This window comes from Mastigoproctus giganteus, chromosome 14, assembly GCF_048544385.1.
Source record: "Mastigoproctus giganteus isolate SK-2022 chromosome 14, ASM4854438v1, whole genome shotgun sequence".
Taxonomy (NCBI): domain Eukaryota; kingdom Metazoa; phylum Arthropoda; class Arachnida; order Uropygi; family Thelyphonidae; genus Mastigoproctus; species Mastigoproctus giganteus.
Genome location: NC_143588.1, coordinates 76895772 through 76909049, shown reverse-complemented (window position 1 = coordinate 76909049; position 13278 = coordinate 76895772). Strand labels below are relative to the sequence as shown.

At 34.9% G+C, this 13278-nt stretch overlaps 1 protein-coding gene across 1 annotated transcript in view; it reads right to left on the bottom strand.

Annotated features, from left to right (window-relative positions):
• Positions 1-10754, bottom strand: part of LOC150075263 (PHD finger protein 14-like) — a 313155-nt gene extending 302401 nt beyond the window's left edge. Inside the window, exon 1 of the mRNA XM_090388420.1 lies at positions 10657-10754. Coding sequence (XP_090244546.1) covers positions 10657-10708 — 52 coding nt within the window. The 5' untranslated portion in view covers positions 10709-10754. The remainder of the gene's footprint in view (positions 1-10656) is intronic.
• Positions 10755-13278: the final 2524 nt, after the last annotated feature.

The window sequence follows — 13278 nt, the reverse complement described above, 5'->3', positions numbered from 1 at the left end:
ATCATAATATACGGAATATCTATGCCTTGTCTTTCCAGTGCCCGAAACATTGCCTTATGCTGTATGGAGTCAAATGCCTTTTCATAATCCACAAATGCCAGGCATAATGGTGTTTTATATTCATTTGCTTTCTCCATTAGCTGTGATATTACGTGAAGGTGATCCATAGTTGAGAATCCTGTCCTAAAGACAGCTTGCTCTTTCGGTTGATTCTCATCAAGTATTCTTTCTAATCTGTTAGTAATGACCCTTGTGAACAACTTGTAGATATGGGATAACAAGCTAATTGGTCTATAATTTCCAATTTCTGATTTATCTCCTTTCTTATGCAGCAAAACTATGATTGCATTATTCCACTGCTTAGGCATCACACCTTTTCTAATGCACTTTGTGAAGAGCCTTGCCAGTTTTTGTGTTATGTCTCTTCCTCCCAATTTTAACAACTCTACAGTAACTTTATCTTCCCCCGGGGCTTTCTGATTCTTCATTTTCTTCAATGCATGTTCTACCTCATCAGGAAGAATATCGGGTATGTCGTATGTGTTGCTACTTTGCAATCCATGTTCCCCACTGCTGGTATCATTCCCTCGCTCCTTGTATAATTCTCTATAGTAGTCTTCTGCTATTTGAATTATGCCTTCTCTGCTGTTTATAAGTACACCATCGCTATTCTTCAGTTTCAGTATCATTTGTCTTTCTGTATTACTGCTCATGGCTGCTGATTTAAATCCTTTGTTTTCCCTTAATGCTTGTTCTACTTTTCTTGTGTTAAATCTTCTTATGTCCTCTCTGAGTCTCTTTCTAATGGCTTTGCATAACTCAGTATACTCAATTTTCTCCCTGTCAGTGTTTTTCTTTATCTTCATTTGTCGTCTTTGGTTCATCATGACAAGTGTTTCTTGACTAATTTTTTCTTCTTTGGATTTCTGTTTCCCTATAGGTTTCTTGGGCTTTATCACTTTCAGAAAGTTGTAATATTCCTCGTCGATATCTTGGTCCTGAGCAGTCTGCAGAAGCTCAAACTTGTTCTTAAGTTCCAGTACATACTGCTTTTTCTCCTCCTCTGTTATTTCAAAGACCTTTGTATTATTTACTCGAGTCAGTTTTTTCCTTTCCTTTCCTTTCCTACATCTATATCAAGTGTACATCTTACCATTCTGTGATCACTTCCAACATTTACCTTATTCAGGACGGTAACATCATTCACAATATATCTTCTGTTAGTGAGGATGAAGTCGATTTCATTAGTTGTTAATCCATTTGGACTCTTCCATGTCCACTTTCTGTTCACCCTTTTCTTGAAAAAAGTGTTCATTACTGACAGTCCTTGAGATTCTGCAAATTCCACAAGTCTTTCACCTCTTTTATTTCTTTCACCAATTCCAAAATTTCCTATAGTTCCTCTTTCTGCACTGTTTTGCCTTTTTCCAACCTTAGCATTGAAGTCTCCCATAATAATAGTGTAGTGGGTTTTCTGCTTATCTAGAAGACTCTCAATTTCAGTGTACATTTCTTCAACCTCTTCATCATCATGGCTCGATGTTGGTGCATAAATCATTATAATCTTTAGCTTGTACAACAGATGTGCGGAACTTTGCCTTTAGCCAGCGGGTAGTTGATTGGTGGAACAGAGTTCCATCTTTTCTCGTGGAAGTTGATAGTGTAAATAAATTTAAGGTTGAGCTGGACAGTCATTTGGAACGAATGGAGGAGTGAAATGGGTTTTTTTTTTTTTTTGGCTGATGCTGCATAAGCTTGCTTTCGTATGCCTCAACTAATGCTAATCTCAATGTGGCCTAACCACTGCACCATGGGATAATCTCCTCTTTGTCCTTGCTGGCAAATTTCCTTTATATTACTGACAGAATTCCATGATCTGTTCTAGCAACTTATTTGCATTTCTCAGAGAATTTCATGTTGGTCTGAATCACCCCTAGAGCTTTTTATACTCCACTACCTACAGTTTGGTACCACCCAGATGGCATATTATTCTGGAATTACTGCTACCAAAATGCAGTACTTTGCATTTATCACCATTACCCTAACTGCCATTTCCCAGCCCAACTACTGAGTTTATCTAGATCCTCTTGATGCAGCATACCCTGATTACTATCACTAACCACTGTGCCAACCTTTGTATCATCATCATCAGAAAATTTAAACATCAAATTTGAATTATTTACATTAATATCATTAATAAATATTAAAAACAGTAAGGGATGTCCACCCCACAGGCCACGTGCAGCCCACTCCTTCACATTGTGTGGCTCACAGCCATGTAGGTAGCCTTTAAGTGTTATACATCCCATTAATACCTGCCTGTAACAAAATATAATTTCACATTGCCTTTTGAAATATCCTTTGTTAATAATATTCAATTTTTCATGTTTTATGTCTTTTCCTCAGAATTCAGTAATTAGCATTAGCATTAGTAGAGGTATATGATGCAAGAAAGCAAGCTTATGCAGCATCAGCCAAAAAAACTTCCTCCGTTCATTCAAAATACCTGTCCAGCTGAGCCTTAAACTTATTTAGGCTATCAACTTCCACAACAAGGAATGGAAGTCTGTTCCACCAACCAACTACCCACTGGCTAAAGGCAAATTTCCGCACATCTATCCTACATCTGTCTTTCTTCAATTTGAATTTATGCCCTCTCAGGTGATTATTCTGAGCAAGAGGAAGAATCTAATCAGCACTGAGCATGCTCAAAACATTCAAGGCTTTATACACCTCTATCAGATCACCTCGCCGGTCCCTAGTCTCCAGACACTGTAATTTGCAAAACTTAAGCCTTTCTTCGTAAGAGCAACCCTTTGTTCCATTCACTAATCTTGTTGCCCTTCTCTGTACTCGTTCCAGCAGCTCTACATCCTTCTTGAAATGAGGCCTCCAGACCTGCATACTGTACTCAAGGTGTGGCCTGACCATTGCCTTATACAAGGGAACAATCACCTCCTTATCGCTGCTAGAAAAATTCCTGTATATCATTGACAAGACACCATGAGCTTCTCTTGCAGCCCATCTGCACTGCTCAGAAAACTTCATATCTGCCTGCACAATTACCCCCAGGTCCTTTTCATTCTCTACCACTGTCAGTGTAGTACAACAGAGTTGATACATTGCTCTGGGGTTGCTGTTTCCCATATGTAGTATTTACATTTGTCAATGTTAAACTTCATTTGTCACCTCTCAGCCCATCTGCTCAACTTTTTCCAGATCCTGTTGCAGCAGCATAGCTTCAGTAGTTTCCTTAACAATCCTGCCAACCTTTGTATCGTCTGCAAACTTGGACATTAAGCTTGATATACCATCATCAATATTATTTATAAATACAGAAAACAATAATGGACCCAACACTGAACCCTGAGGGACTCCACTAATAACATTAGTCCACAATGAGCAGTATCCATTGATTACCACTCTCTCTCTTCTCCCCCTCAACAACCCCTTTATCCATAGCAGCAATTTGCCTCCAATGCCACACTGCTCCAATTTGTGCAGCAGTCTTCCATGTGCAACAGTATCAAAAGCCTTTCTAAGATCCAAGTATATAATATCAAAGTTATTCTCTGCATCCAGTTCTTTTGTGACTGCATCATAGTACCCAACCAAAAATTGGTCAGGCAAAACTTCCCCTTAACAAAACTGTGCTGTGTCCGAGCTATAACTGAAGTCCTGTCTAGATGATCCTGCAGTGCTTCTTTAACAAGTACCTCCATTAATTTTCCTGGAACAGAAGTTAAACTCACAGGTCTATAATTACTTGTGTCAGCCTTTGATCCTCCTTTGTGAATTGGGGTCACATTTGCACATCTGCAGTCTATGGGTACCTCCCCTGAGTCCAAGGAAGCTCTCATAATTATGGCTAAGGGTTTGCTTACTTATTTGCTGACTCCTTTAATATAACTGGATAGATCCCATCCACCCCAGGTGCCTTTCTTGTGTTTATCTTCAACAATTTCTCCTCCACTTTACTCTCAGTTATTACAAGATTATCTAGCTTACTGCCAGAGTTGAATACATCTCTGGCATTCCCCTCACTGAATAACTCCTCATGTGTGAATGTCGATGCGAAATATTCATTTAGTTTGTTAGCTACCTGAGCAGGATCATCAACAGTTGAACCATCGATATCAAGTGGACCAATCTGATTCATCCCCTTCCTTCTAGAGTTTACATAAGTAAAGAACTCTGCTGTTTTTCTTTGCATCCCTTGCCAAAGATTTCTCGTAATCTGCCTTTGCCTGCCTAACCTCCTTTGTAACTTGGTTACAGATCAACTTGTATCTATCATAGGCTTCTGTGTCACGTGTTAATTTATATGTATCCCATGCATTTTTCTTCTCTGCCATATGTCTCATTAGTTCATCTGACATCCATTTAGGCCTAAACCTTGAACAATATTTCTTAGTTGGTATGTAAAGCCTAGTAGCTTCCAAGATAAGTTCTTTGAATGCTTCCCATTTTGAATTTGCTGTTGGCAACATCATCAGTTGGTCCCATTGTATAGAATTTAAATACTGTCTCAGACCATCGTAGTCGCCTTTACGAAAGCAATAACCCTTCCCTTTACCCCTGATGGTAGTTACCTCTTTGAGTAAATCCCACTTCAGCACACTGTGATCACTGCCACCGAGTGGTTCCTTTATCTGCAGATTCTTAATGCATGAAGAATCACTACTGATAATCAAATCAAGATTATTACTCCCTCTAGTTGCCTCCTGAACATTCTGATATAGAAAACAATCATCCAATAAATCCACAAAAGCCTTGCTAGTGTGTGAGTGACCAACCCACAAATTCCTGTCAATATCTGGAAATTAAAATCCTCCATTATAAGACACTCTGATTTACTGGCCCACTCTATTTCCCTATACAGTTTCTTATTATACTCATCAGAGTCATTAGGCCTATAGCACACTCCTACACTCAATTTTGATCTCCCAGTGTTATATAATGGTGTGACACTGGGAGATCAATATATATGTCACACCAAACTGACTCAACACTGCACTGTCCAGCGATGTCGACTGACTTCACTTCCTTGGATTTTATGTGTTTCTTAACTAATAGCATAACCCCTCCTCCCTTCCTATCCTTTCTGTAGACGTTGTACTCCCCAAATTCCAATTCTGCATTCCTTATATCTGTGTGACACGTCTCTGATATCCCAACAATATCTGCCTTTGATGTTTTGAGCAATACCTCAAATTCATCAAATGTATTTACCAAACTCCTAGCATTGGTGTACACGCAAGTATACATGCAACTGTTTCTATTCTTAGCTACCCTAACACAACCCATGTGTTTACTTGTACCGCAATGACTCCCAGCAGTCTATGAAATACCCTGCATCTTGTTTTTCAGGTTTCTGCTCATTCCAATAGCAGTGCAAGAATCACTTTCACCTCTGTCAGTGGCCACTGTTAATCTATTAGTTCTTGTATCCCCCCAAACTAGCAGTTTTCCGACCCACCTAACACTGCCTCAATAGCATCAGCAAATATTCTTGCACCCTTTCTATTTGTGTATCCCATCCCTGTAGAAGCAGTCTCTCCTGTTACCAAGTACAGGCCAGGCTGAAAAAAATTCTACCCCTTGAGCCTTGCACAATCTTTCTAGGGCCAAATTGATCGACAAGGCTCTCATCATACTCCCTCCTATTGTGTCTGGGCAGAATTGCAGACACTTTCAAATTCAACCCTAATTCACGGCTTTTTTTCAACAGTGATCTGTACTTGTTAAGTAATTCTGCCAGTAATATTATTATAACCATATAAAGCATCATGTAATAATTGTTGGATTTTCATATTTAATTATTAAATAATAAAAAAAAAGCTGTAAATAAGAATGTATATAACAAAAATTAATTTCTATTTTGAAAAAAAAGCATAATTAGCAAAGAACTGGTCTTATGGACCACAACCTGCTTGCCACAATAAGACCACAGGAGGCATTGAATGGAGCATGTTGGGAATAGTGGGAGGTGTTTTGCCAAGATCATTAATACATGAGTTGGAAAAAAAATGGGATGCTAGCAGGTCAGCTTTATCCTTGGTTGAAGTGACAACAGACCCATCTGGTTTTGACAGAGGTGGGAGCAAAGTTGGGCAAAAGTTGCGGTCAATAACTTTGGCAAGAGATCGGAATGCTTGGCTACCATTAGGGCAAGAAGCAAGGTTTCTACTCATAGCCTGTTCAAAATCTAGTTTGGACTGATAACTGCTTTACAATTGTTGCAAGCTTTGGTGTAGGCAGGAAATTGAAGAATTGAAAACAAGCCAATTAAGATATGCAACGTTCTTCTCTTGAACAGCCTTAACACATTTATTGGAAAACCAAGGTTTAGATAAAGGATGAGATTTTAAAGTGGAGTGTGGGATAAAGGATTCCATTCCTACAACAATAACTTCATTGACATGATCTGAGCAAACGTTGACATCAGAAGTTTTGAAAGAGTAATCCGACCAAGGGAAAGAAGAAAAAAAATCCCATTTTGTATTCTTGTAATGCCAAACAATACGAGGTTGGGAACAGCCATGAGATAAAGGCTCCATTGGAGAAGAGACAATCACCAAATTGTGATCTGAGGTGCCTAAAGGACCACTCACTTTGACGGTATACTTAGAAGAGTTGTTTGTGAGAAATTGTTTACCTACTAGAATTATAAAAATGGTTATAGTTTTATATAGAAAGTATCTTAACAATAGACAGTGAAAAATGCAAATTTAGTTAAACATGTGAAAAAAATTTATGGAATATTACAAAATTTTGAGTGCACTGCATCCAAATTTCACACGTCACTGTTAATAAAGGTGCTGGTATGAGGTACCGTTGCATACCGTCCCAAAAAAGCACCGCCTCTACCAATTCGATTATGCACTAAACTGTTTGATATAGATGTCTGTTATTTAGACTGTTAAAAACTTCCATTTCAATCTCTTGCTTTAAATAGTGAAAATTTCCCTCATATACCAACATAAGCAGGAGCTATACCAGCACATATTCAGGCACATTAACCAATATCACTGATGACTGTCATAGCAAGTCTTATTCCATATCCGCAATTGGCTGTTGTGTGTCATCCTAATCACAAATTGTAAGTGACCAGTTTTACTTATGTAAGATTGTCTCTTTCATCTTTTGAAAATGAAGTATAAGTGAAGTGTAAGTAATTTGTATTGTACTTAATTTTCACCACAGTGATAATAAAACTCTATGGCTACAGCTAGCTGTGCCCGTTGCAAAAATTTCACATTTGGTAGCAGAGTTTTTCTCTAGCTGTCCTAAAGAAATGTAGTACCCATGTAGTATCAATATATATACGCGAAAATGTATTCAGGATCGGTCTTTTAAAACAATCCTGAATATGTTTGCAGAAACATGAAAAGGCGTGTTTCTCTTTTGCCACAAGGTACATTCAACACGACCAGTACAATAGCATTTTGACTGTGACATACTTCTAAATCCTTAAATAACCTCAATACAAAAAACAAATAAACTCGAAGTTGATAACGATAAAACGATGAGTTCTGAATGTATTAAACGTAATGTATGGCAATGAGTGTATGAGCTCATGTTATTATTATTATTATTATTATTATTAGCCATATGATGCAAGGAAGCCTGAGGCTTATGCTGCACCAGCCAAAAAAAAAAATTCCAGCGTTGCCCTGCGAGAGAGAGAGAGAGAGAGAGAGAAGTAGAAAGGAATCACCAAGAAAGAGAAGAATGATGATATCCAGCTCAGGACTCTGTGTGCAATGTAGGGACATAAAGTAAGCTGTGATGAAATCCTAACGATTAGTTCTTTCTTTTAAGGTAGACAGTGCTAGTAGAGAATTTCACAATCGGTAGCAGAGTTTTATTATTATTATTTTTTTTTTTTCGGAACAAAGGACACGATATCATCAACGTTTCTTGCAACAACTGACTAACTGGTTAAAATAAATTTATTAAAATAAAAATGATATATACATAAGGTAAAACAGAAATAAAATAAGATAAAAGCATTAAAATATAATAAGATTAAAGCATTAAAATATAATAAGATAAAAGAGTTAAAATACATAGTAGCTTTCGAAAGCTACTACGTATTTTAACGCTTTTATTATATATATTTGAACTATTTTATCTTATTGTATTTTAACGCTTTTATCTTACATGTCTTTTCCTCAGTAATTTGTACTATTTAGTTTTAATAGAATTAAATAAAAAACAATTCCCCAAATAGGAATTAGTAACGGTAGGCTGGAAAATTCACTGACAAGCAGTTGGTGGAAGCAGTACATATGTGGGCATATATCAGAACAGTTGGTAACCAACTGATGGAATCCATATCCTTTGGGGTATATGAAGTCCTTTTTGGAAGTGGGATGGGATATAATGGCATATGAAAAACTAGCTTTGCTAATTAAAATTATCCACAAATTTTTAATATCTGTATCTGTTTTTCAACTTTGGAATGGGTAAGAATTTGACAGAACACTATATGTGTGTGTTCTATAGTGGTGGAATATGAAGTCTATATAGCCTTTATTTCACTCATTTACTTTTGGTACAGAGAGAAAAAAAAAACCCTCTGTTTTCTTAATTATAAACAAAGTAATTCAAATTAATTACATGATTTGTTTTCAGTTCAGACATATCAAGTACATTTTCTTTTAATTTTAAAATGCACATAATAATGAAATGTAGATAAGCACTAATTTCTGGTGAAACACCCAGGGGCTCACATCTGGTGAGTATGGACTTAGCACATCCAGGGTCCTCAGCTGGATATCATCATTCTTCTCTTTCTGACTTTTGTTTCTCTCTCTCTCTCTCTCTCTCTCTCTCTCTCTCAGGGTTAACTCGGAAATTATTATATATATATATATATATATATATATATATATATATATATATATATATATTTTTTTTTTTTTTTTTTTGGCTGGTACAGCAAAAGCCTCAGGCTTCCTTGCACCATATGGCTAATGACAATAATAATAATTACATGGAATACTTGGGCAATATTCATAGAACACTGGTTGAATAACACTGATCTACATTGTAAGTTTAATTGTGTTAATCACATATTCAGACTGATTCATCAATCATCATCAGTATTATAAATTGGTGTTATCTCAAATAATTTAGGGGACACAAATTTTTCAGAAAAAATATAATAGGGGTATATTTCTTCAAGTAAATTGTATGGGATACATCAACACAAAACATTGAAGATATGAATTAGAATATGTTACAATTCTAAATACATCATATGTATATAATGCTCCTACAATATGACTTGAAATTATAAATATATTTAGAATAGTATTATTTTGCAAAGTGTTTGCAAATAAATAAAATCTTTAATACCAAATTTTGTTCTAAATTAAAAAAAAAAAAAAAAATTAAAAACTTCAATCTTCAGATTTCAATACATTGAAGAATCTTCACAGCGCACATTATCCAATTCATTATATAACATTGCATTATTGGACAACGTTTACTTCAGATTTACATATAACGAACCATTACAGAATTCCTTGCTGTATTGGGCTGACCTGTATTTAATTTAAACTGAATAAATAATAATTACACATTCACTGTTTCCTATTTGGAAAATACTTTTTTTGGTTAAAAAAAAGTATATCAGTTTGCAAATATCATGGAATTGATTTTCCCTCAATTCTGAATCCCAAACGTTTATACGCAATCCATTTCGAAGACTGTCCTTTCCAACTGCTGAAACAAAAATACACTCAAAACAAAACACACATACACTTAGACCTTTTTCTTGTAATAACGTTCTAAAATAAGTGTTCATAAGTTTTAATAAGAAAATGATATGAAGATCGTGAATTAATTTTTTTCGTGTTTGATCTGAAATTTACAGAACATTTTACTGCTCCACAACGGTTATAAGTTAGGCATGAGTTAATTTATGCAGCTGATTACTAAAATTCTTTGATCAATATTCTATGATCATTCCACGCTATCGGTTTTATAGGGAAATGTATGCGCCAAATTTTAAAAATTTAAACATCACGTATACTCAAGATTTAATTTACAATTCAATCAAATAAAAAAAAATAATATATATAACGATAGGATAATAATAAAATATCTAAGATAGTGTTTTATATGGCTTTTAAAAAATCTTCTAGGCTAGTTACAAAAATAATATGAAAACAACTACTTTAATATCAATACTAAAATGTCAGATCGTCGACAAAACAAAATTAAAAAACTAAATTCAGTGAAAATGGGTCAGAGGGCAGCAACATCACGTGCGAATTACTGTCATTCGTAATAATTTTTTTTTAATATAATGTATCAACATAATGCATTATAAACATTAACAAAAGAAATATATTAATATAAAACAAAACTAAAATAAACCGTAACAGGGCAACCGAATACGAATAGCATAATGCCACCTGCACCTCAAGCCCAGTACGGTTTACAAGTCATATGTAAACTTCCTGTCAAAGTAAAAGGTGAAATGATGATGACTTGCCTGCTTTGCTCTCTATATTCGCCATTACACTGTCGTTCTGAGATTTATAATCAACGCAGACGCAGTGGATTCAACCATTCACCTATATTTATCCGCGAAGTACCGGTAATGCCGGATAGTAAGCGACAAAGGATTTCGCTACTTACCCATCGTTCGATACAAAAATCCCACACCTTCCAGTCCATCTTTTTCGGCCATATCTTCTCCAAACCCCAATGGATGCGTGAAATTTTGAAATGCACTATTGCTGATATCCACAAGGTGTCGCTACTGCTTTCCAAATAACAAAACAATAAAAACAACAACAACAAAAAAAGAGGGAACAAAAAAATGGTCCTCTATACTTAAGACTGGACGTTAACTTTCAGTGATGACCATCAGACTATAGCTCTTTTGCTGACGATGCCCACTTATACGACTCAAATGGTCTTTCCGCGATCGTGGTCCCTTAAATCCAAAAGTACTAACCGGCCAATTTCACAAAACTAATTACATATCTATAAGAACCCTAAGGTAAGGATCTGTCTCAGACTGAAGAAAGCCCCCTACAGGACCTATATCTGAAATGCTGGTAAAAGTCTTTTTTCATAAATTAAATAAATAAATTAAATAAATAAATTATCATTATTGATATACCTGCTATCTGCAGAATGGGATTTATAATGGTATTTAGCCATTCATAGTGGTCAGTTTTCAGAGTATATGGTTTTTAGTTAGCCTAAGTCCTAATAGTATGACATAGACAAGACAAATTTCAATTTTTTTTCTGGATGTTGAAGGGTGACCTGAATCAAGAAGTAATTTATAAAAATATAAATTATTTCATATTTACAATCTTATAAATGGCTTCCTATTTATAAGTTCACAAATTTTTAAATTCATGTAACATATTTTTAATATTATAATATTATTAATATTAAAAACTAATAAGCTTTTAATATTAATTAATTTAAAACATGCTACATCAGTAATTAATCTTTATTAATATAAAAAAATCATTCAATCAACTAATATATATAAATATATATATATATATATATTAGCACCATCTATACGTGCATACATATAATGAAGGCTAATAGATTCCATCTTTTCACCCACTGAACACAATTATAATACTTTATACCTCAATACCAGATGATAAGTCAAGAAATGATATTAAGTTCTGGTATTGCTTCGATTGAACTGTATGTTGCCAATATTGCGTTCATTGCTAAATAACCAAATACATTTCTCTTTCAACTGAAGGGTGAACTTACAGTTAAATTCCAATAAATATACGACCAAATGTTTTAGCCACATGTCAGGCTATCTCTCTCCCGGTTTCTTTCGGAATTTTTTGCACACTGCATTTATATCAAGAATGGCCAGTGTTTAAGAAGACGTTTTGATTTGTAATGAGAATCGCTTTGCATAATTGTTTTCAAGTTGTTTGTTTCACAAGTTGCTTGATTTCAAGGCAAAAATCCTTCCATCATCTTCCGTAATGTTCGTTTCTCTATCAGTCACCAACACCGCCATTTCACATTTTTCAATATGTTTCACTGAACTTGAGCAAGAAGGAGAAAGATGAAACTGCTGAAACGTTCAGTATGCTCAGGTACAAAGGAAGGGGGATACTTCGGGAGAACATGTTCGATTCTCTTGAAAAGTGTTTATTATCTGATTTTTGGGTTTCGATGAAATTTTTCCATAAAACCAGGTTTTTCTTCTAGATCTTGAATAGTTATAATTCGCAGTATTTTTTTCCATAACCACAAATATTTGGAAACCTAAAATATTTTTCATGATAGAAAATTATAAACAATTTGATATCGAATTTTTTTTTTATTTACAGGATCTTCTTTATTGACTTGCTTTGTTTACTTTAATTTAGTGCACCAGCATCAACAGGTGTTCAAACAATTTCTACTTGTCACCTCTGAACGGCCATATCTTTATTTCTCTCAGTCCCATTTATGAGTCAACCCGTCAGAATCTATCCATGTATATATTCAATATTGTCACATTATAACAATGCGTGAATTACATGTACAGTCATCCTTTAGCATTTTTTAAATATAAGTTCTTAGATGTTACAATACTGAAAGAGAACTAAAAGACACTATGAACAGCAAAACGTATGCATAAAAATAGCAAACTTAGAAGAACGCATGCAAAAAATAGCAAATCTATAAAAGGTATGCAAAAAATAGCAAATCTATAAAAAGGTATGCAAAAAATAGCAAATCTATAAAAAGGTATGCAAAAAAATAACACAACTTAAGCCCATTTTTCATATAATAATAAACAGCACACGCACAAGATAGGAAAAACAGTTCTCTGTAATGGCGCTGATCTCGCAAATTCAAAACCACTAGTTATCCTGATATTGCACTACGATTTAATGGCGTTGGGTCTTCAAAAAAGTATTATCATCATATTTCATAATGTGGTATTGGGTTTTCATGATATTTTTTCGTGGTGTTTCCATAATATTGTTTTTTCCATAATTTTTTAGCACAATCATGTAGTAAACACAAATAGGAATTTCGATGTAGTTTAGCCAGCAGAGTAGCGCAGTGGTTACGACCGTTGTTGTGTGGAAAAAATCTGTATTCGAATCCCATCAACACAGGAGGAATTGAATTTTTAGGACTGTTTTCACTTTGATCTCGAGTTAGTCCATCCTGAAAGCTGTGGATCAATGGTTTTTTCATTAGAAAATTGGGATTTTCATCAACGAAACATGGGTTTGTTGATTTTTTTTAAATTATTTTTTTAGGCAC